This window comes from Callorhinus ursinus, unplaced genomic scaffold (genome assembly GCF_003265705.2).
Source record: "Callorhinus ursinus isolate GAN/ISIS: 27379988/994484 unplaced genomic scaffold, GSC_fseal_2.0 scaffold8, whole genome shotgun sequence".
NCBI lineage: Eukaryota > Metazoa > Chordata > Mammalia > Carnivora > Otariidae > Callorhinus > Callorhinus ursinus.
Genome location: NW_027397070.1, coordinates 37354717 through 37379945, shown reverse-complemented (window position 1 = coordinate 37379945; position 25229 = coordinate 37354717). Strand labels below are relative to the sequence as shown.

Here is a 25229-nt window from a genome sequence, read left to right as displayed (position 1 = left end):
TTGAGATATAGGTTTAATTTAGATTTCATGGGAGACCTTTTCTTCCTACCTTTAGTCCTAGTCCCTTCTCTGGGTTTAGTGATTTTTCTGGTCTACCTTTCTCCCAGGGTACAAGCTTTTCAAGGGCCTGTGTCTATCATGGAGTATCCACTCCAATACATGGCCTCTCATGAGTCCTTATGACCTCTAAGCCCCCGAACATCTGATTCTTTCCCTTCCCCACTACTCCTGGAATTTCTCTTAAAAAAGTTTTTTTTAATTAGCATAAACTTATACAAAGGTATAACTTTTGAAAAAGGCTACCTTTTTATTTGAGAGAGAGAGAGAGAGAGAAAACATGAGTGGGGGAGGGGCAGAGGGAGAGGGAGAAGCATGTTCCCCGCTGAGCAGGGAACCTGATGCGGGGCTCAATCCCAGGACCTTGGGATCAGGACCTGAGCCAAAGACAGGCACTTAACCAACTGAGACACCCAGGCACCCCCGAAAGTATAACTTTTAAACAGTGTAATAAATATACATATTGAGCCTCTGAGCATTTTTTTTAAGTTAATAAATTTAAAGTGGAAAATGACCATTCTGTCAAAAGACTGGCTGAGTTATATCGCCAGCTATGTTGAATTTTTAAAGAAATGTTAACTGTTTTCAACCACATATCTTTCCTTAGAGTTTGGCCTGTTTGGAAAAAGAAATAGGAAGTGAAAGAAAGAATATCATCAACTCTCCTAAAGGGCAGGGCCGTGATATTTCCTTTTCTTTTTTTTTTTTTTTAAAGATTTTATTTATTTATTTGACAGAGAGAGACACGGCAAGAGAGGGAACACAAGCAGGGGGAGTGGAAGAGGGAGCAGCAGGCTTTCCGCAGAGCAGGGAGCCCAATGTAGGGCTCTATCCCAGGACTCTGGGATCACGATCTGAGCTGAAGGCAGACGCTTAACGACTGAGCCACCCAGGCATTCCCCAGGGCCATGATATTTTCGTCTGTATGTGCCTTAATCCACAAAGTAAACCTTCTACATTGACATTTAAAACAATGGGCTTTACATAATGGAGTACTGTATCTGGCTTAGCAAACAAATAAGCATAGCCAACAGAAAGAAGCTGGGCACAAGCTTCGCTATTCCCCCCCCCACCCCCCCGTTCAGGAACAGTGGCCCCATGGCTGTAATAATTCTGGGACAGGGAGAAGCCTAAATCTATCACCTGTAACCTGCCAACAGTGAGACAGTATCATACAAGCCTAGCAGATATATTTCTTTCTTCTCTAAAGCATTCCAATATGAAGCAGTGAAAAACAATTCAAAGATAAACATACATCAGCAAACCGAAAGGCAGATCCACAGAGTCTCAGCGGCTGCCTCTTTGTATGAGCATAATGTTTACAATGTTAACATGACTTGTAAGGCACCTGTGACTCAGCCAGCCTCGCCTACCTCTCAGGCCTCCACTCTGTCACTCTTCACTGTCCTCCACCCCCTCTTTCACCCTTTCTAACTCCTCATGCTCTCTCCCACCACAAGAAGAAATTCTGCTTCCTCTGTCAAAAATCCTCCCAACATCCAGCCCTGAGCTCTGTTAACTCCAACCCACCCTTCAGGGCTCCATTCAAATGTTGTTTCCTTAGAGAAACTCTCTCTGACTACAGTTCAGGTCAGATTCCTTTACTACAGACTATAATGGAAATGCATTCCTTCATGTAGTTCCTGTAATCAGGCTCTCATTAGTTCATTAGTTGATTAATGTATGCCTCCTCCTCTAGACTAGCTCAATGAGAATAGAGACCATGTCTATCTGTGCTCACCATTGTCCCTCATTGTCTGCTCAATAAAATTTTACTGAATGGATGTGCAGATGAATTCATATTAGACAAAAAATAAAAGAATTTTATTTAGTTTTTGCTTGTTAAGATGAATCATCTGTGGGTTATAAAGTAGAGTAGAAACTGGGGATCTGCCAATCTAACTCTTTTTGGCCAGACACCTCCTAGGAATGCTAGCACCAGGCTTTGGCTGGGTTTTTTGAGAGTAGAGAAGGTTCAAAATAGGCCCAAGAACTCAATAAGGGGTCCACTGAGGTCAGACAGTACATTAGGATATTAGGCCTCAATTAACAACCCACATAACAAACACATTCAAGAAAATGATGGGAGTAAGCCACCACGCATCAGGCTGGGTAGAGAGTATGCAGGTTCTAGTCCCAGTGCTACTGGAGTACAAACTTGGCCAATTAACATCTCTGACTTCAGTTCCCTCACCTGAAACACAAAGGTTAGCCTAGAAAGTTTCTAAGGTCCCTCAGCCTATAAGATTTCAGGACTTGGGAACATGTTCTCAAATGTATGCCACTCACAGATGTCAACACCATGTACACTATGTAAGTCATTTGTCTTGTAAAGGAATTAATCTTGGATTATGAAAAATACCTCTAGAGTAAGAAGCAAGATTTGTATACAGGTCAAAAAGAGCAAAGTAGTACACTTCCAAGACAGAGTTGGCATGTGGCCCAACTATGTGTTCTATTAACAAAATTTTTTTTTTACTGAATTATCAGGATAAACAGCACCAAAAATAGACACCATTTACCCCAGGACTGAAAGCTCTTTATCCAGTAAGTGGTTTTCCTTCTCATTCTAGTACTGACTCCATTGTGTTTCTGGTCACTCACCCACAGCTGGACACTTTACATGTTTTGCCTGTATCTGTGACCATCTATTTTCCAGAATTTCTTTATGAATGCCTTCTTAAATATTGAAATGATAAATGCTCAGAAATTTTTGAAAAGAACAAAAAACAAATCAGACCTATTAACAATTATACCTAATGACAAGGAATTCAAAGAAGGACAAAAATTTTTTTAGGAGTAATTACATCATGTAGGGTTGACACTGGGGAAGGAGGGGGCAAGAGTCTTTAATACCAGTTAATTTGTAATGTTGCTTTATGAGTTTTTAAATAATAACAAACTACAAATGTATTACTTTCCTTTTTTTCCTCTTTATCATTTCCCTTTACAGACACCTCAAATATGAAGAGCTTAGTCAGTCTTCACTTTTTACTACATCCTAATTTGTTATTTCACTTCACCCATATAGGAAGGGGAGGTGGAAGGCAGTTCTGCCTTTCATATTTAAAAACTCTTAGAAATTCACTTCTATAAAAATATCTAGTATGATGTTAGATCATAAGCACCTATATCCTTCAGTCTACATGCTGTAATTTCTTTTGCCTCCAGGTTTGCCTTAATATTTTGTTATTAAAGAAAAAGTCAGCCAAGGGTCCAGATCTAAGTTAGCGCCTACATTTAATCTAAAATGAAATTCTTGGCAATGGATTGAAATATATACATGCTATAATGGCAGTTTTTGAAAAGTGCAATCATACTTTCAACAAAACTCTAAGATCAAATGAAATTTACTAAAGAAAAAAGTAGAAGAAAATAAAAACTTCCTAAAAATTCTGGAGGTGATTTTAAATAATCTGATAAAAGCCCCTCTAGAGTCCAAAAAGGCATGTGAAATGCCCATTAATTAGATATTTAATTAGTGTTAGATTTTTTAAAATTTTTTTAAAGATTTTATTTATTTATTTGAGAGAGAGAGCAAGCGAGCAAGAGAGTACACAAGCAGGGAGGAGGGGCAGAGAGAAGCAGACTCCCCGCTGAGCAGGGAGCCTGACTTGGGACTCCATCCCAGGACCCTGGGATCATGACTTAAGCCAAAGGCAGACGCTTAACCGACTGAGCCACCCAGGCGCCCATAATGTTAGATTTTAAACCATGATAATGGATGCCCATATTCTAGCAGAATGACTAGCACAGAAGAGGCCTCAATAAATATATGTGTATTTTAAACATTTTATTTATTTATTTGACAGATAGAGACACAGCGAGAGAGGGAACACAAGCTGGGGGAGTAGGAGAGGGAGAAGCAGGCTTCCCACTGAGCAGGGAGCCTGAAGCGGGGCTTGATCCCAGGACCCTGGGATCATGACCTGAGCCAAAGGCAGATGCTTAACGACTGAGCCACCCAGGCGCCCCCTCAATAAATATTTTTAATGAATTAAGTGCTTATTTTCACTGTCACTCTTCAGACTATAACCAGACTTATAGTTCAGTAAATTGTGCTTTAACGTTATTTAGAAACTCCTGCTTAAGTCTTTACATTTGTGTCTTATACGTGTCTATGCATGTTTTGATCACTTTTACTAGCTGTTCAACATTAAAATTGTTCTTGGTCTTACATAGAATAATATTATTATATAGAAAAAAAAGTAGATACAGCTAGTACTCAGAGTAAACAAAAGCACAGATGCAGAAAAGAAAAAAAGATCATGTCACAAAAGAGTAAAAATATGGCTAGAGATTTAAAACCACCTTCCTCTACCCCAGACCTGTAAAAATAATTTGAAGACTTAAGTACCTCTATCATTTTTTTAGCTTTAAAAGTAGCTTATCTCCTCCTTCACAAACACATGAGTCTTTTGACCATTACACAAGGCATCACAAATTAAATAAAAATTATATTACAATATATTTGTCTTATGTGATTCAACAGAAAAAATATTTTAATGAAGTATCATAAATTATAAATAAATCATCATTCAAGATCAAGTAAAAGCTTAATAAATTATAAAAACTCTTATTATTGGGTTATGACCTTTATTTAGTTTTCAATATACTCTAATGAATTTTGGGGGCTCAGAGCCAAAATGGGTCTGGGAAGCTAATTTTAAAAGTTATTAAGCAACTCCCTTTAGCAACGTCATGTATTAGGATAGAAAGCACTCGGGTATTTTTTTTCTTTTTTACTTATCTGCTGCTGTTTAATACTGTTAAGTTTCTTTTATACAGACAGCTCAGGAGTCACATGCATGGGCCCTTCATTCTTTAGGACATTCTCCTTAGCAATATCTAACACTGTTTGTGGGATTGATAAGTCTTCTCATGGCCAGACAGATGCTCCGTTGGCGTTTAACCTGGTTTTACACATTTCTAGAGAATGCTATCTGGTACCTATAATCTTCTATGCATTTCTGTTTTGTTTTTTTAAGATTTTACTTATCTATTTGAGAGAGAGAAGGAGAGAGAAAAAGAGAGCATGAGCAGGGGGACGGGCAGAGAGAGAGGGAGAAGCAGACTCCCCGCTGAGCAGGGAGCCCGATGCGGGACTTGATCCCAGGACCCAGAGGTCAAGACGCGAGCCAAAGTTAGATGCCTAACTGACCGAGTCACCCAGGCACCCCCATGCATTTCTGTTTTAAGAAGACAACAGAAATGCACATTCTTTTCATTGCTCTTGATCACGTGCTCCATAAAAAGCCGATGAGAACACACACCTGAATGGTCTAGCCTTTGCTTTTGTCCCACTGGACCCTGGAATGTGAGAGGCTGCCTAACAAAAAGACCCTTCCAAATGCGGTTTACTGGATGGTTCTTTGTGCCTTTTCCATTTCCATCTCTAACCTGTGAGAAAGAATTTTAAGAGCCATAGGAAAATGTACCCATTTGGTCGGTCAGAATGAAAACAAAACAACATTCTTCTTTCTTCACCCCAGGGAAAATTAGGAGCCTGAATGTTGGTGTTCTCATACCAAATGATCTGACGACATTTAAAAATGCATTCGCAGTATAGGGTTAACATGAGAAGAAAAAGAAAGGAACCTACCCTTTCAAACAGTCTCTGATTTCATTATAAAATCGACAAAAAAATGGGGGGGACTCTTGGGATTTTTTTTCTCAGAAAATGGGTAGAACACACTTTCTTTTCTTTTGCCTTTTCTAATTTGCCTTTGTGCTCTTGACCCAAGAAACTGTATCTGATTACATATCAGAGAGAATAATCAACCTAAACTGATGACTGACATTTTAACAGACTAAACAGTAATATTTCACCACTGAATCTTGGACAGTTTTAGTTTTCTAAGGGCTCTTTTTACAAGTGGGCATCATAAATAGCCAGCGCATTGAGGGTTTAATTATGAAATCAGAAGGCTTGATTCACCACCCTCTTTTCAGAGCCCAACACCTCTTCATTCTCAGACACAATGTCTTAGAGATGCAATCACAAGCACTTACCTTGTTTATTTCCCGGTCTTCCCCAAACTTTTCCAGTGCAGCTGAGTCCTGAGTGGACTCCTGCACATCAGAAGTGACCTCCTTCTCTCTGCCTGGCAGAGTAAACTTTTCTTTCTGTTCTGTTGAGCGTTTTGATTTGAGAATGCTATTGAGACAATTTTCTGTCTCCTGCTTAGCAGATTCAAGTCTGTTTTCCAAATCCTTTTGTTTACACTTAAGTGATTTTATATCATCTTTAATAATCTTCTGTCCCACTGAAGATGTATTTTGCTTGATGGATTTTGCTAAAGCTAAAATCTTCTCTAATGTGCCATCTTGTAAATGGAGTCTATTCTCTAGTTCCTGTAAGTGGAGAAAAGATTGTCACAAAAAGTATCTCCATTCAATGGTCACAATAGTTAATTGACTTTTGTAAATCACAGAGTATTCTGCTCCACTAGTGGAAAGTATAATAAATTTACCAATTCATATCACAAAGAAGAAACTTTGGGCAAAATTTAAACTAATGTGCCATCCCAGATCAAAATCTCCAACAGATTTTATAAGACACTAAAAGTTTATAAGCAGCAGCAAAGAAAATTCTCACAACACAGTTCCTGGGACATAGGAGGCAATCAACACGTATTTGTTAAGTATATATTTTGTTCAAGATACAGCCTTTTTACACAATCAAAATACTAAACAGTAAGTGCCTACTTTGTGCAAAGCAGTGAAAATAAAAGAATCATTTAGAATGCACCCACATGAATCTAGTATTAATATTTACAATTCAGAGTAAAGCTTAAATCAATCTATCTAATGCAATATCTGAAATATAGCAAGAATTCAATCAATATTTACATAATGCATGAACAAATCAGGCTGATTTGAGAACTCAAGACTCAAAAGGAATTTGAGGTACTATACTAGCTACTAATGTTACTGTTGAAATAGAATAAGCCTTAAAGTTACTAGGTGAACTATATAGTATTTATCAGTCATTATCCTAATAGACTACACAGAATTCGTTTATTCATTCAACTAGTAGCAAATATTACAATAGGTTTTTTTTTTTAATTTTTAAAAATTTCCTAAGTAATCTCTCTACCCAACGTGGGGCTCAAACTCACAACCCTGAGATCAAGAGTCACATGCTCCACCAACTGAGCCAGCCAGGCACCCCTACTACAACAGGTTTCAAAGTTACATAGATGAGGAAAACACAGTCGAGTCAGGTTCCTATAGTCTAGTGAGAGAGACACAGAAGTAAACAGACAATTGTAATAGAATGTGAAAAGATCTATGCTAACAAATCTGCACAGGTCACTGACACATATTAAGCTGGAAGAAGGGAGTTCCAGACTGCATTTTAGAAAGACCCGGGTGCAGCCACGGGGACGTCATCACGGAGAGGGTAGGTGGCAAGTACAGGCAGACAGCCCATTCGGAAGTCAATGCAGGGGTGTGTGAGGGGAGCGCCTGCTCTGAAGAGGCAATAATGGAGGGTCCTGGGGAAGGAACAAATCGTAGAGATATTCCAGACATGGAGTCTGGGAAAGGATGGATATAACAGGTTTCTGACTGAAGCCCAGAGAGATGGTAGAAATATTCAGAGCCAGAGAACAGAGAAGAAAAAGCAGGCCTACTGGTATGGAGCTGGGAGATGGAGAAAGGGAAGTTGATGAGCTATTTTCTGGACACACTGAATGACAAATAAGTGTACAACATCCAAGTAGAGACGTCTAGTGGGGTCAGAAGACCTGAGCCGTAGCCCCTACTCTGTCATTTCACCCGGGGGATCTTGTCCCTTTTCTCTCCAGAACCCAGCTTATCACATACAAAATGAGGGATCCGAACTTGATGGCCTCTGAGATTCCTTCTACCTATAACAGAGGTTCTATGTTAATTTTTCTGGAGAAGACTGAGCTGGGCTCCTACCTAACACTTTTCTTAGTCATCCATGGCACCCAAACAGTGCCTTGGACATGATGAGCCCTCAACATCTGTCAAATGATTGCTGTTAAAAAGGGAGGTAGCCTGTCACAATGTCAGGCCATGGAGGAGAAGGCTTGCTTGATTCCCAGGCCCCTAAAAGAAAGAGGCGAGGGGGCGTCTGGCTGGCTCTGTCGGAAGAGCATGCGCATGGGCGTTCGAGCCCCGCATGGGGTGTAGAGATTACTTAAATAAATTTAAAAACTTAAAGAAAAAAGAAAGAGATGAAGAATTCCCACACTCAGGCCAGCAGTGCTGCTCTGAGTCTCACCCCATGAAATCTCCAATTAAGGAGCTATCAAAGAAGTAGCTAAGAAAATGCTTTACTTCGTTCTCTTCTAGAAGACACCTCCCAGGCCTGCTTACTGTTGGCTAGGCAAAGAGTGAGAATCCAAGGGATGTGTTTTGTGGGTGTGGATCAAGAGCTGTGATCCTCACCGCAAGAGGCTAGGTGCTGCTGGAGTGAGGGAGAGGATTTTTGGAAGCCCTACATCTGGAGAGAGCTCTAATTTAGACCATGAGTACGAAAAGTAATAAGGTAAAAATTATACACTTCCCGTCTACCCCAATAAAGAATGCAAAACTGAAGTATTTCCCCCTGGTCCTGTGGTGTCAGGTACATTCTTTGACTTCCCAGTATCTCCTGGAATCACTTTGATCTTTGAATCAAAGATCTCCAGGAGGTACAGACTGGTCATGGGTAGAACGGTCTCTGAGGGTCCGGAGTGCAGGGAAATGTTCAAATTATAAATGGATGTGGTCACTAAAAAAGGACATTCCCATTTTTCATGACTAGTCAGAACCTTAATTATCTTAGTCACCTGAACAGTAACTGGATTTCTGATCAAAGACAATGATTTGTTCACTGTAATTAATATTGATTCTGTTTTAATGTCCATCATGTCTGGACACTGTTTAATACCTGCAGTTTCTGCAGTTTTTCCTCAACTGCTATTTGATCCACAGGTTTATCAGAAAAACTGGCAAATTCCTTGGAGATATCATCCAATGTGGCATTCAGGTCTGTGACACAAAGCTGGTATGAGTGGTGTTCTTGAACATGACCTTCCAATTTTTGCACGGAATCCTAAAAATAAAACCATTGACAATTCACCAGTTATGTCTCTGAATTTCCTCACTCAGAAAATAATTAAATAGTTTATAACACCTGTTTCATGAGGTTTCATCTTGAAATAGGAATAGGGCCATAAATTGTCCAGAGTTCTTAAGTGAAGTTTTCAGTAGTTGAGATATTTCAATGTAAAATCTCCTCCTCCTCCCTGAAAATGGCTTATTGAAATCACATTTGTTTCCCCCCACGCTTCTTTGCCTTCATTTCATTCCTGAGGACAATTTATTTCTCAAGAGGTTTACAAAACATAAATGCTTCAAATTATATCATCAAATCACAAACATCTATAATAAAGCAGCTCCCTTAATTATCCTTCTTAGTAAAACCAAATATCCACAGTTGGAAATGAGACTATATGAGATCAGCCTAACCTCAGAGTCCTTTCCTAAGAATTAAACTCCAACACTGTGTGTTAGGAAAAAGTAATCCTAACTAAAGAGCAAATCCACCTTCAGGTTCTCTTCCTGAAATAAGAAAATAAGGCGGCCACACCTGATCATTAAAGTAGTAATTATTAAACTCAACAACTTAGAGTCAAGTGGGTATCTCTTTCTCTCTGCACATCTCAGGCAGTCTGTATAAGCAGGATTTCTTATCCACATGATCCTTACATTGAATCCAACTTCCAGGATACAAAGAATTATAGACAATTCTCTTATGAGAATACACTCCCTCGTGGCAAGCTGACATTTCTCTCTTAACTCTTTTACTGCAGACCATTCAAGAGAGAGAAACTGATGAGGTTTATACAGAATAATGTACAGCTGATCCTTAAACAGCATGGGTTTGAACTATCTGGATCCAATTATGCACATTTATAGTGCAGTACTGTAAATGCATTTCCTTTTATGATTTTTTTAAAGATTTTATTTATTTATCAGAGAGAGAGAGAAGCAGGCTCCCCGCTGAGCAAGGAGCATGATATGGGACTCGATCCCAGGATCCAGGGATCATGACCCGAGCCAAAGGCAAATGCTTAACCAACTGAGCCACCCAAGAGTCCCTCCTCTTATGATTTTCTTAACATTTTCTTTCCTCTAGCTTATTTTATTGTAAGAATATAATGTATAAGACATATAACATAAAAATATGTGTTAATTGACTGTTTATATTATCTGTAAGGCTTCCTGGTCACCAGTAGGCTAATAGCAGTTAAATTTTCCCAAAGTCAAAAGTTATATGCAAGTTTTCAACTGGGGGGGGGTGCGCTCAGCACCCCTAGCCCCACACTTTGTTCAAGGGTCAACTGTAAACCATTACAATGGATAGATGACGAACAAATGGATGGATAGGTAGATGCATGGATCACTTTGACACCATCACTTTCAGAGAGATACATTGAAAAATCCTAGGGGAGCCTGGGTGGCTCAGTCGGTTAACCAAGTGTCCAACTCTTGGTTTCGGCTCAGGTCATGATCTCAGGGTCATGAGATGGAGCCCGGCATCGGGGTCCCCACTCAGTGTGGAGTCTGCTTGAGATTCCAGCCCTCTGCCCCACCCCCACCCCCCTGTGAAGGTTTGTGCTCTCTCTCTCTCTCTCAAATAAATAAATAAATCTTTAAAAAAAATTGTAACCCATCCGACCCCTGAAAAGGAGAACTTGGATGAGAAAAAATAACATCATCATCAAACAATAGGCACTGGATTCCTCTAGCAAAACTGATGGATCGAGGAGTTAGTATTGATATCTAAAAATGACAAATTAAATGTTAAAAGTTTTTGATTTACCAAAAGAACAAAAAATGGTTCCATATACAAATATGACATAGTTATGACAATCATTTAAAATTTTTTTTTGACCATTTCACCTGTAGCTGTTGGAGAAGACTTTCGTGTAGATGCTTTATTTCCAGCCAAGGCTTTTCACTGAAGTTGGGATTTTTAGTGCACTCTAAGAGGTAACTTCCTTGAGATTTTAACTCTTTTAGCAAGGATGTCAAATCTTGTGCTTTCTGGAGGAATTTCTTATAAATTTTTAACTGAGCTTTCTTCTCCTGCAAACCATGTTGCAGAGCAAAGCCCACTTCCTGTTTCTTTTTTAGTTCTGTGAGCATTAATCTCAGATCCTCCTTACTTTGCAAATACTTCTCTCCTTCTAGTAGAAGCTTTTCTTGATGGCTAAGGTGAACAAATATTTTAGAAAGGAAATGACTCTTAGCAAATTGGAATGCTTTTTGCGTATTATAGTACAATATACATTTTATACATAATAAAAAGCATTAAAATAACACTAACATAAATTATTCCCAAAGACTCTTTTGGCATTAATGACACTCTAAATAGCACTAAGTTTAGCTCAGAAATCAAGATAGAAATTATTTGTAGTTTTACTTAAAAAAAATATTTTTCTTACATAATTTGACCTGAGAATAAACACTTAATAATTTAGATTCCAAACCATTATAGTTTTTATTATGCTTAAATATAATTATCTTATATTCTTCTTTCTCATATAGGTAAAATAAATAATCATTCAGTATAATGGCCAACTAACTAGTTTATACTTTCTATAACTTAAATTTAGTTTTGATCTGTCTTCCTAGAAAAAACACAAAATTCATATTTCCACTAAATAGTAAATGTATCATTTAAGATGTGATATTAATTAAAAATTTTCACCAGAATTATGTCCACTGAATTCAGGCAACATTTACAACGTTTACACATTTAAGAATCTCTTAGAATATATATTTAAAAGCACAATTATTCTACAGTAATATCACGCAGACACTGAAATTGTCTGGGGGTAGGGGGGTTTGGTAAGAAGCAGAATGGTGAAGGTGGAATGACAGACAATGCTAATTTGTTACCAAGAACTCCATGGGTTGATGAACCAGCTAAAGTGAACACTACCACAGTTATGACAGTGTATTTTCTGTCTGATCCAGAGAACTATTCATCTTCATTTCTGCCTCTGACATTGTGGATGCCCCTGACATTACTGACTTTCTCTCCAAGAGATATTATATCCAAATCCAGGAGGCAGACAAAACATACTTGTTATGGCTTCACGGTGCAATGAAAAAGCCATGAATAAGTGAAGGCATTGCCCTTTACCTTAGATATGTGTTGGCTAAATGGAGTGTGTTGTCCCACTGGTTCTTGATATCAGTAAGGGTCTTTGGAGCCAACGGAGCCTTGCTGCCCTCGGCCTGACTCATGATGGTCTGTATTTTAGCGTCCCCTTCAGGCTTTAGTAAAATGATTTCCTGAATTAAATAAAAAAGATCTTAGAATCTCATTTGCATTACTTAGGGAAAGTACATATGATATCTTTTGATTTATACACATTATATGTAGCTTCTAACTGCAGAGTAGATTTCAAAATTACCTTTGCATTTTTATATATGCCCAAAAGACAATGATATCTCCTTCACATGATACAGAACTGGTTCTCAATAAATATTTTTCAGGTTGATCTCATTGCATTCCTGCTCTCCTCCTGATTTTCAACTGCCTTCAAATAAGATAGATGCCCAAAAGACCCTGGCAAATCCTTCTTCCTATCCACCCCATTATTTATTGATAGAGAGTTAGGGTAACAACCGAACACAACATTTTTATACACTCAAGATGAGACTTAGGGCTTCCCAGAGGAAAGTGCATTGCCCCTTGTCAACTCTTGTCCCTCAGCTACAACATAATTCCCATTCCCTGTTCTTCTCTTTCCCTCCTTTGCTCTAAACAATCAAGTTCCTTCCTAATTGGAAACGCTACTCCAGATTCACCTCCCCTGGAAAACCTTTCACATATAATCCCAATTACTTCAGTAAACCTCACCAACACTTATAGCTCACTATGCATAACCATTTCTTCCTGTAACAATGCTTTAATTAATGTAATTTCAATCCTTCCGGGTTCCTTTTAAGCACATGAGCATCTGTCCCCTGCACTTTTAACTAACAATGTCTATCCCCTTAGATTAAAAGGGGGCCGGGAGGAGCTTGAGACTGCCTTGCCCTCTGCAACCCCCTCAGCACCTAATAACCTTTAGGAACCACACAACACACTCAATATCTAATAACCTTTAGGAACCACACATATTCGCTGTGAAGAAGAGTTCCTCTCCACCCCTGCCCTTAACTATGCTGGTGCCTCTCTGTACTGATATGTATTCTTATTATATCCTAGCAAACTCCCACTGCCACAGCTCCGTAGGCACTGCTCTTACAAAGAGAGGATATACCTTCCCTCTTCTGTCTGCTTGAAATTAATTTTAGATCAGAGCCTTTCTGTCTTTTAAGCTCAGTTATCTGAATGCCTTCAGCCATTCCACAATAATCCTATTTTCCATTAAGAAACAAATCTTTGCAGTTTTCCTCTAAATCTTTTAAAAATTAGAGTTCACTCTGACCTTTGAAATATAGTTTTCATAGTTATACCTTTATTTTTTGAATTCTTTCCTCAAGTGGCATTTTGCCTTCAGATGAATTCAAAACCATAAGGGACTCTTTAATCCCTGCTATCCAGTGAATTACATCATGTGCAAGATCATTAAAGCGCTGGTCCTCTGTAGGAGGTAACTTATCTTCTTCATCAATTTCACATAATTGTCTCAAAAATGTCTGGTATCTATCAATCAAATGTGTCGATTCCATTATTATTTCTTCTTCAGTAAGCCCATATTCCTTCAAAGACCTGTTCAACTGGGCCAGAGATTCAAACTGTTCCCTGTGAATTGCAAACATCACTGAAAGTTTACAGCAGCCACAACACCATGTAAGAAACCATGTCGGCAGAAAATATATTCATACAAGATCAGTTCTACCTCTTTCTAGCTACAGCTTCGCAAAATAGTTCAATTTTCTCTCCTGATTTTTCCATTTCTTTCCATTTCTCTTCTTGATTAATCAACCACTCGCTCAGATTTCTGTGATCATCCTGGAGTCTAAAAGAACATTACATATGTTAAAATATAAAGTAAGCAAAAAGTGTGTCTATGAAGAGAAGGTTGGCATGACGTTTGTAAGCTAACCAGGTTTTTACTACCTTTTTTTGTTATTCTTTAGAGAAAATTTAATTTGTAACATTAAAATCTGAACAGTAATAGCCTGCATTATAGTGGGATTCTATAAAGTAATGAGCTACACAAATGTATCATAAAGAGCAGGAAACAAACAGAAAACATTTTTGGATTCTCCCCTGAACTATTACTATATTAGATAATTTGAAGAATTCTCTTAATTTCTATCTTCCTAGAGACAAACTTAGATTTGAAAATATGTATTTTACTTGTGAAATTTGTGTGTATTGTATATCCTAACATTAGCTGCACTGAGGCACAAAACATATAAAGGTACCATTAGAAAACATGTTATTTAGATATTGCCTTTATTTCCTACCTCAGTAGCTGCTGCAAGTGGTCATCAAGCTCCTTTGCTCGTGCCTGGCAAATGGACTCCATTTTTTCTAATTCAATTTCTTGATTTATAATCCAACTATTAAGCTCCTTAACATGGGCTTTGGGCAGATGCTTCTTCACATGAGTCAGTACAGTTCCCACCTGCTGTATTTTACTGCCTCTTCCTTCAAGAGTCAAGAAATCCTTAAGAAAGACAGAAAGTCAATGATGTTCTACTGGCGAAGTCGAAGTGTGGTCTCTACAACCCCCATGACACTTTCCAAGCCAGTACATAGATATGCCATCTTTTTCACATCCGATATAAAAAAAGAGCTATGGAGACACGGCTAACTTCAATGGCAAGTGATAGATGATTTATATTAGTTGTGGAACGTGTGTGTACATCTGACTTACTGGAAATGGCATCAAGCAAAAAAATGCAGGGCCACCATGAACGTCAGTAGGAATAAGACTGGGAAAGCTGCATTTTTCTTTCCTCAACTTCTAAATACTTGCTCCCTTCTGGTAATCAACATGTAAACCTAAACAGACAATTCTCTATTTAACTTTGTCCAAATCAGAATTTTATTTCAATGTTTGTGGGTCAAGGTTTGAGCATCAATTGCTAAGACCCATGCAATGGGTAAAGTTAAAGGCAAAAAATAAAAAAATAAAAAGTTGGGGCTTAAACTAAAAAAGAGAAGAAAGGCAATTCTATCAATAAACAACAGTAGCATCAAAGCAAGGAATCAAACAAAGAACATTTAGTGCCACTCATAAGCTTGAAAGTATGACTTATCATCAACACTAAAGTACTAGATAATCTAACCTAAAGTGATCAAGATTTAAGGATGCCATATGCATTTTAAATGCCCCCCTGCACATTACCTTTTATTTCAGGCTTCCCTCCACTACAGTTCAACCAGCTTGTATTAAAGTTCAACTGAGATTTTTTAAAGAAATATTATTCAGAAAAAAATAATAAAAAGTTAAGAGATCTCTCTCAAGAAAGTAAAGGGATTTCAAAATCCACACTAGGTAAAAGCCTTATTTCTTATCAAATACAATTTTAATTTGACTGGATTTACTGGTAAACACTAAGTTAAAAGGATCTTACAATAGATGTGAAAATAGAACTTGTTTAAGTGACTTGCACCCTTGCCCAATGAATACGGGAGTTTCAAAATATTTGGGGGAAAGTTGGTTATTTGGAAACATTATCTCTGTAGAGAAATTAGTAAGTCAAAGTAATTAATTAACAAATTAATTATTTTGAGAGAGAGAGCTTGAGTGGGGAGAAGGGGAGAGGGAGAGACAGAATCCTAAGCAAGCTCCACACTCATCTTGGAGCCCAAGGCGGGGCTTGATCCCACAACCCTGAGATCATGACCTGATCTGAAATCAAGTATCAGAGGCTTAACTAACTGAACCACCCAGGCACCCCCAAAGTAATGATTTTATCTACTTAAATACAGTTCTATGTCTCTAGTATTTTTGTTTTCATAAATTTTCATTAAAATTTATATACATATATATACATATCTTACAGAAAGTTTTTGTAGCTTTTGTTCCACACTCTTTTTTGTTTCTGATGATTCAAAACACTCTTTAAGGTTCATTTTAATGTTGCCAAACCAGTCATTAAAGTTCTTGCACTGATCTGCAGGAAAAAACAAAGGAAGCTGCATTCATTCAAGGGAGACTTCAGACACCTTGTTCAAGTAAGAGACTTTGAAATTTGCTTTGCATGACATGGCTACAGGTCATTGTATAAAGTGGTAATAAGCTGAAACCCAACTCTGAGGCTAAAGATTCTAGAGAGTAACTGTGGTATATTTTCTTTTTCTTTTTTTTTTTTAGTTTAGTTTTTTTTTTTTTTTTTAAGTAGGCTCCACGCCCAGCATGGAGCCCAGTGCGGGGCTTGAACTCATGACCCTGAGATCAAGACCTGAGCTGAGATCAAGAGTCGGATGTTTAACCAACTGAGCCCACAGGCGCCCCAAATTGTGGTATATTTTCTATGCCAAACCTCCTTTCCAAGCACACAGGACACCCAAAGACACTTGCAGGGGCAGCCTGCTCACAGACATATCCCCAGATCCACTCACTACGGTGAGCAGGTCAGAAGTGAAAATGTTGGTGACCTTCTTTCATGAAATAAAGATTTGGGACTTGAAAGAAATAGATGTTATTTACAATAAGCATAGATCAGTGGGTGCTTCCCCCCAAAAGAGTTATCTGAATAAATCCTAACTAAATAAATAAATCCCTTTCCTTAACTAGAATCTCTGCAACCATTTGTATGCACAGCTTAGATAAGCCTTCATGTTCACAAGACTTATTCAGACTTCAAGATTCCCAGAAACAGTTAAGAGAAACATTGCACTCACCATTCAATAACTTAGAAAAGTGATCTTGCAAAACGCTTTTTTTGGTATTAAATAAATCACTGACACTTTCATATTGCTTTTTTAATTCAGAAAGCTCAGGAGTCAGACAACCTATTTGATTTTCAAGTAACATCATACTGTGCTTTTGCTGTAGGATTTGCTGCTGTATCTCCTAAATACATAAACAAACAACAATTAAGTCTCAAAATGAGCTCAATTTACACAAAGCATAATAGATCTCCATTGTTTTTGTAAAAATCTAAATGATTTTCTGTTGGGAGGACTCGCTTTACCTTAGCCAGTAAATGTATGATAGAGTGCAATTTTTTTAAATTTTTTATTGTTATGTTAATCACCATACATTACATCATTAGTTTTTGATGTAGTGTTCCATGATTCATTGTTTGTGCGTAACACCCAGTGCTCCACGCAGAATGTGCCCTCTTTAATACCCATCACCAGGCTAACCCATCCCCCCACCCCCAACACAGTGCAATTTTAATATCAAATAATTACTGCCCACAAAGCAATTCAAAGGTGAAAGTGCTACCTATACACAAATGGTCTTTCTGAGTTGTTGCCCCGACTTTCATTTTTTAGTAACTATTTTTATTAACCTCAAGAGGTCAAAGCTATCAGAAGTAAGGGTGAAAATAAATCTGAACCACAGAAGAGAAACAGCTGGGACATACCTCTAGTTTAGTAAAGATCTCTAAGCTGTCGGAAGGAGACAGGGCTTTTAAGAGGGACTCGGTCATTCCAATCTGGGTCTTGGCTTGGTCAAGATCTTCCCTTAGCTCAGCTGTGCTACCACTGAGAGCAGAGTGGTTGGGTTCTCCCATTAAATGCGTTTTTACATTTTCTATCTTGTTTAAAATGGAGGACTCCATGACCTGAAATCAGGAAACATATGACTTAAATAATACTTAACTATTTAACTATTTTAAGACAACTGCATTGCTAGAGAATGAATTGAGACTTTGCTTCATCTCAATGCGAAATTAATTCTTCATTGTTCTACATCACTGATACAACTCCAATTGTTTAAAAAAGAATAATATGAAAAACTGAGATTGACATTCGGACTTTTTTTGCAAAAGACTAATTTGAGTCCTTCCCCCCTGAAACAAGTTTTATCTAGTATATCAATTGAGGTGCCATCTCATGACATTCATTTGAAAATATATTAAAATACATAGAAAAAAATCAAATCCACATTTATTGAATGTTTATTATAGGCACAGCTTTGTGGTAAGCACTTTATGTACAAAATACAGGCTTTAGAATGTTAAGTAACTTGCCCAAGATCACAAAGCTAGTAGGTGGCAGAGCCAGGACCCCACACAGAAAGTCTGACTCCGGACATCATATTCAGCCACTGTGCACTCTGATCTAAATAAAATTGTAAGAAATCTCTTCACACAATAGAAAACCACACTTGGGGCAATCTCCCTGCTTCTGCATCTAGCAATTAATAAACACAGAATCACTTGAGCCATATTCTCCTTCCCATGGCCAAAAGACACTCAAGAGGAAACCCTTGTTACTTTATACCTCTATACAGGAGCCCTGGAAATAAGTGAAATGAGAATAAAATAATACAAAAATAATATTTATTCTAAACAAATATAACGAACTATGCCAACTATTAAAAATTTAGTTGGATTTAATGTAGGAACTGAATAAAGGTGAACTAAATAATGATCTTAACTTTATTTTAGTTTTAAGATTTAGAATTCTGGTTTATGAACATTATTTTTTTTAAGATTTGTTTGTTTTTTTGAGAGAGAGAGGGAGAGAGCGCAGGGGGGAGGGGCAGACGGAGAGGGAGAGAGAAACCCAAGCCGACTCTGCACGGAGTGCAAGTCCAATGTGGAGCTCAATCTCATGACCCTGAGATCAGGGCCTGAGCCAAAACCAAGAGTGGGATGCTTAATCTGCTGCACCACCCAGCCACCTCTGAACATTACTTTAGAGTGCTTTAATTGCAACTGTCAAATAAAAATTCTCTTACCTGCAGTTCAAGGGGCATTTCACTGCTTTGAAGGAGACACTGGATTTTAGCCACTCTTTTAGAAAACTCTGAAGATTTTTGTTCATGGGCTTGTAACTCTTCCTATAACAAATAATGTTAATGGAAAATATCTTTTTACTTTATACTTTATTTTCTGGCACCCATGATTACTATTATTATATACAGAAACTGAGAGGGCCTTTGAATTTCCCCCAAATGACTTGTTTTTTTGAAGGAGTCCTAGGAGTTATAAACCCAAGTGACTTTATGAGTCAGGCAAATGTTACAACTGAGTGAAGCCTTCTAACTAGAAGATGACAGAGGGGGTCAGGCTTGTACTACACAGAATATAGCGCCTGCATTGCATTTCACAGATCCACGCATACAAACTGCGCATGTGCGTGCGTACACACACACACACACACACACACACACACACACACTCTGTTGACAGAATCTGGCCCACAGGCTGGCAGTTTACAATCTTTAACTTCACATTTTTAAACAACCTGCATATCAAGGCATTTTTAAGGGACTTATTTACACTTAGAAAATCATAATTTCTATCACCATACACAAAGGAAACTCATAAATCTCTATACATTTTTGAAAACCTTTTTCAAATGTATAAAAATGGATATGTGAATTTAAAAGTGGATAAAATAACAAAGATTAGAGAACAAATGAAGCATTAGATCTGGCACACTACAAAGCCTTCATGCACACATATTTTTCTATTACACCAAACCAGATATAATTGCTAATATTTGACTGTTTTCTGACCAACAAAGATTGAGATTTCATGCGATCCAAGTGAATAATACATAAATAAGCTATTAGAAAGAAGTCTTCCTAGGGTTAAAAGAGATAACTTAAAATCTTTCCAAATGGCAAAACCAGAGATTACAGTTTTGAAAACTAGCCTTTTTTGAAGCTCTAATAAGATTTTCATACTTGCCCTGGTATTTTTTTCTAATCTTTTGTAAGGAGAGACTACTTAATTCAAATTATGAAGGTTGTCCATAATCATGACGTAGATCAGGGGTTAATAGTCTAAGGGCTGGCAGTTTATTTTTATAAACAAAGTTTTATTGGAACCCAGTTACTTCCAAGCATTTATGTATTGTCTATGAAAGCTTTCAGGCTACAACAGCAGCATTAAGCAGTTGTGACAGTGACCAAATGATCTACAAGCTTAAAATATTTACCATTTGACCTCTTAAGAAAATGTCTGCCAACCCCTGGGACCAATATTGATCACCTGGGAACAATTATGCATTTTGATGGGGCTTCTTCTAGGAGTTATTAACATTTTTTATACCATAAATGCCTCTGATAGTCTGGTGAATCTGGTGGACCCTTTGCATAACAACATTTTAAAAACAAAATGTGAGATAAATTATGTAGGATTATAAAGGAAAACAATTAAATTGAGTTACAGTTATCAAAATATTAAAAATAATTACTGCTCTAGTAATATATGTTTCTATATTAATACCTTAAATAATAGGATCTAGAAGTGACACTACTAAATACCGTAATTTCAAGGTAGTGATAAAGGGTAACAGTTACATCTGGATAATGATTCAAAAATATCCGTGATTTTCTTGATAACAAAGTCACACATAACGTTCATCCTACTATGTTTATTGACTATATTCATAATTGGAACCAATACTACATTTTGGTTAGACATTCATAAAAATAAAGATGCAATTTTTCCCATATGAGGTCATTTTATCCACGAACCACTAGGGTGTCTGTCAACCCCAGATTAATAATACCTGCTAACACTGTCCTAGATATCACAAAGGAAACAACAGAAAGGTCCCACTCAAGGGATAATGAAAGAAATAAGACATTTCTTTGTGATTTCTCCACTCTGCTTCAAGAAAGCAAGCTCCATATCAAACATCAGCTGTGTACAAAAAGCATACATTTTATCTTGGTTACAAATTACCTTCAGCTTTTCTCTTTCTTCTTCAGCCAGTTGATGTAATTCCATTTTTCGAAGGACCTTTTCAGTCCACTCATCAATGACATTTTTTAAGTTAAAAAGTTTGTCCCATAAAGCTAGAGCTCGACCAAGATTTTCATAGTAGTCTTCTGTCTTCTCATTTATCTACCATAATTAAAAAATAGAAAGAACACATTTAGTGGTAAAAAGTATAAAAACCATTGTCTCAGACACACTCTATTTTAAAATAAAAGTTTAGTTTACCTTTGCTTTTAAATAATTTGCTTTACTTATCAACAAAAAAATGTGCTTTAACATATCACGTAGTTCTTCCTTCCAAAAAAACACTGCTGCCACTTAAAGGCAACTCAAAGCAATAGTTTTCCTAATTTCTAAACCATAAATTAAAGGTGCTTTTAAAACACAGAAGAAAATATAACATGGACAAGTTCTTACTCTGTAATTCATAAAAATACAATTATTACTCAACCCAAACTGTATTAAATAAATATATAGTTGAACATGAATATCTTGAATGGTTTCTATGTTAATTAGTTTATTTTAAGTAAGTTGAGTATAAGCTTTTATATCTCAAAGATGATAGACCCATTTGTTAGTAGTGTCCAACTCTGGGGGTGAAATTAATTCCTAAGTCATAAATTTTATATTATTTGAACATTTTACAATAAACACTTTTGAACTTTATAATTAGATAAAAATATTAAAGATACAACAGAAAAGACTGATTGGCTACAAAATAAAATTTTTAGTGAATTAAATTGTCACTCACATCAAGCCATCTATCCACAATAATATTAGCTTCTTTTTCAAAAGGAGGCTCTTCAAAAATTCTCATTTTATTTAGATGAAATTGTAGATTTCTGCAGATCTGGTTAATCTTGTCTACAACTTCTAAATGTTCACTGAATTCTTCTTTGACAATTTCAATCTGTAAAAAAGATAGGTAACATGTTTTTGATATATTTACATAGAAAAACTGGTAAGAACCAAAATTATATTACTGGCTATTCATAACAGAGTATTTCCTTTGTACATTATACTTTTGTAAAGCAAGCTGTTATTTTCCCACTTTCTCAATAAAAAGTTTTTAGAACCCTAACCGTCTCATTTAACAATAATGCTACATCCAAATTTCTTCCCACTCTGCATGATGAAATAATTATAATCATCTAAAACCATGTTTCTTGTCCATGTGAAATAACAGTCTACCCAAAAAAAGCACCTTCATTCAATAGTATAAAAAATGGCAGATCCTAGATTCCTCTAACAGGAATCATCTTTGGAATGCTGAAGAACCTACATGCTCATCTGAATAAAACAGACAGAACTCTAATACATCTTTAATATGGCTTCAATTTTAATCTTCCATGATTCTAACTCCACATTACTTCTAACATGGAGGTGAAACACTACTTTATCAAAAGGCCAATGACCTTAAACTACAAAATAAAAGGTTTGAGAGCTGACTAATGTAATCTTCATGTTTCACTCAGCCTACCATTCTTACCTGAGCATTTTAAACAATTGTATAAAATTTGAAAATAGATTTCTCATTAAGCAAATATCTAAAAAAATATATACACCCGAGGAAATTTCTGGAAATACAGATATAATTTTCCCTATTCTCCCCATTAAGTACAACGAAAAACCCTGGATATCATATACCTTCTTGAACAACTGGGGGCATCATCTCCTGAGCACCAACTTGGTGGTATATTCCCTGCATTTTCTTTTTTCCCTCAGATATCCCAGAGCGTGTGCTGGAGAAGCACGGGGGGAAAAAAAAAAGTCCTAAGGGAAGTTTGCTTTCTTCAGCTAGAGAACCAAAAATGGGACAATCTAGCACGACAGAAAACTTCTAGAAAATAATCACTCCCTAGGGCCAAATAACATAGAAAAAGATATGAAGAGAGAGTTCACCAAAGATGATATACAGATGGCAAACAACCACAAGGGAAGATTATCAATACCATTAGCAAATTAGGAAAATGCAAATTAAACCATAATGTGATACCACTGCATACCTATGAGAATGGCTTAAAAAAATTGAGACAATATCTAATGCTGGCAATGATGCAGAGAAACTGGATCACTCCACATTACTGATGGAAATAGCTAGGCAGTTTCTTTCAAAATGAAATACACAATAACAAACAAGCCAGCAACTGTACTCCTGGGCAGTTAACCCTGAGAAATAAAAACTTCTATTCACATAAGACCCCTACACGGAGGTTTATAGCAGCTTTACTTATGATAGCCAAAAATTATAAACAACCTAGATGTCCTTCAGTGGTGAATAATTAAACAAACTATGGTTACAACCATACCATAGGATACTACACAGCAAGAAAAAGGAACAAACTATCAACACATGCAAGAACCTGAATGAATCTCCAAGAGAATTATGCTGAGTGAAAACAGCCAATCCCCAAAGGTTACATACTGTATGTACACACAGGAGGGAAACAGGAGGGTTCTAAAATGACAACACGAGGGGTACTTGTGGTGATGGAAGTGTTCTTTATCGACTGTACCAACGTCAGTATCCTGAGTGCGATATTGTACTATGTACTTTTATAAGATTTAACACTGGGGAAACTTACAGTAAAGGGTACACAGGATCTCTCTATAGAACTTCTTAACAACTGCATGTGAATCTACAATTATCTCAAAATAAAAGTTTAACTGAAACAATAATTGAATAAAAATTTTAAAATGAGAAAAAATTACTGGGGAGGTTTCTGTCTCCTGACTAAAGGCTGACTGATACATCTATAAAGATGAAATGCAAACTCCGGTGTTTTCTCTCCTGGCACAGGACTCTTTGCATTGGGCATAATAAATTTTGTTCAATCAAATGGAAAAAAAAATTAAATGAACTTTGTTGTTACACTGACACAAGCCACCACTGAGAGAAGAAAAAAAGAAAGAGCAAGAGAAGGTACTTTCACCATTGACAGGAACTATGGGTTTTGTTCCACAATAAATGGAAAGGGTAGAATAAAGGAAAAGTAGACTCACTCTGCCTTTTCCCAAACTTGAATAGTCCCCTGACATTCTAGCCTTTAGTCTTACTTTTGCACTTCTGCCCTTCATTAAAGAGAGTGGAAATCTGGTCCCATATTCTAGATAAACATCCAGGTTTCTACGGTTTGGAAGACAAAAGTTCTCAGTGGTATATCATGTTTCAGCCACTGGTGTAAAGTCTCACGCTTCAAATACATACTACAGAAATGGATTGTTTCTGAAGACAGTATCTATTTCATCACAAAATTAATTGAAAGTTATGTTAACCATCAGTATTAAAATGTGCTTTTTTTCAGACACTTAAAAAAGCATCTGAGAAAAGAAATATTAGTGTACTAGAACTTGTATAGCTTCCATACAAAATAATATATTATTTCAGCAAATATATAAAATGCTCATATGCTAGATACCATACTAGATATAAGATTCTCAACATAGTAAGAAACGCCTGGGCCCTTATACCTTTTTCTTTTTTAAGAAAAGATTTTATTTACTTGTCAGAGAGAGACAGTGAGCACAAGCAGGGGGAGGGGCAGGCAGAGGGAGAAGCAGGCTCCCCGCTAAGCAAGGAGCCCAATGCGGGACTCGATCCCAGGACCCTGGGATCATGACCTGAGCCGAAGGCAGATGCTTAAACAACTGAGCGACCCTGGTGTCCCCCTCTTACACATTTCTTAAAGGTAATTAGTTATTTTGTTAATTTTTAAAATAGCTTGGTGAGCAAACCTTTATAGTTGAGAAAGTGGAACAAAGCAAAGTTAACCAATTTTTACTTCTGCCAAATACATATTTCAAATGTTTACAGGAAATGCAATGTTATGATGATTGAAACATGACTTTGTAGTCACACAGACCTGGGATTAAGTCAAAATTATGCCATTTATTAGCCATATAATCCTGGGGAAGTTACTTAACCTCTATAGTCACTTTTTACCTTTTTTACAAATTCCAAGACATAAATAAATTGGACATTGCTGGTAAGCAAGATCAGCATACCTGAAAAATTCAATACATGGATATGGTTCTTTTTTTTTTTCCTCTATGTTGCTTCCTTATTGTTCAACAGTAAGATCCTTGAGACTAGCATTATGAACCTGTCTTCACATCAGGTGAAGAACCCAGGTCACTGTATTAATATCTGAGCTACTCTGTGATAAGATTCTAAGATTTGGATTTAGAACTGGAGGAGATAAAGGTCGTATAAACATTTAGGCTGGCCCACATGCTTGAACCATTTTTTTCCCCAGAGAACTTGCTGGGGTATTGGGCACTCGCGCAGATTATAAAAGAGCAATACCATTGGTCTT

General features: G+C 37.0%; 1 protein-coding gene across 3 annotated transcripts in view; it reads right to left on the bottom strand.

Annotated features, from left to right (window-relative positions):
• Positions 1 to 25229, bottom strand: part of SYNE2 (spectrin repeat containing nuclear envelope protein 2) — a 314602-nt gene that overhangs the window by 153906 nt on the left and 135467 nt on the right. For all 3 annotated transcript variants that reach the window (XM_073895326.1, XM_073895325.1, XM_073895327.1), the window contains exons 33-45: positions 21665 to 21823; positions 20878 to 21039; positions 18918 to 19019; positions 17596 to 17796; positions 16904 to 17075; positions 16061 to 16173; positions 14515 to 14717; positions 13941 to 14060; positions 13555 to 13843; positions 12230 to 12381; positions 10981 to 11290; positions 8963 to 9127; positions 6070 to 6411 (exon numbers count right to left, since the gene is read on the bottom strand). In XM_073895326.1, coding sequence (XP_073751427.1) covers positions 6070 to 6411; positions 8963 to 9127; positions 10981 to 11290; positions 12230 to 12381; positions 13555 to 13843; positions 13941 to 14060; positions 14515 to 14717; positions 16061 to 16173; positions 16904 to 17075; positions 17596 to 17796; positions 18918 to 19019; positions 20878 to 21039; positions 21665 to 21823 — 2490 coding nt within the window. The remainder of the gene's footprint in view (positions 1 to 6069; positions 6412 to 8962; positions 9128 to 10980; positions 11291 to 12229; positions 12382 to 13554; positions 13844 to 13940; positions 14061 to 14514; positions 14718 to 16060; positions 16174 to 16903; positions 17076 to 17595; positions 17797 to 18917; positions 19020 to 20877; positions 21040 to 21664; positions 21824 to 25229) is intronic.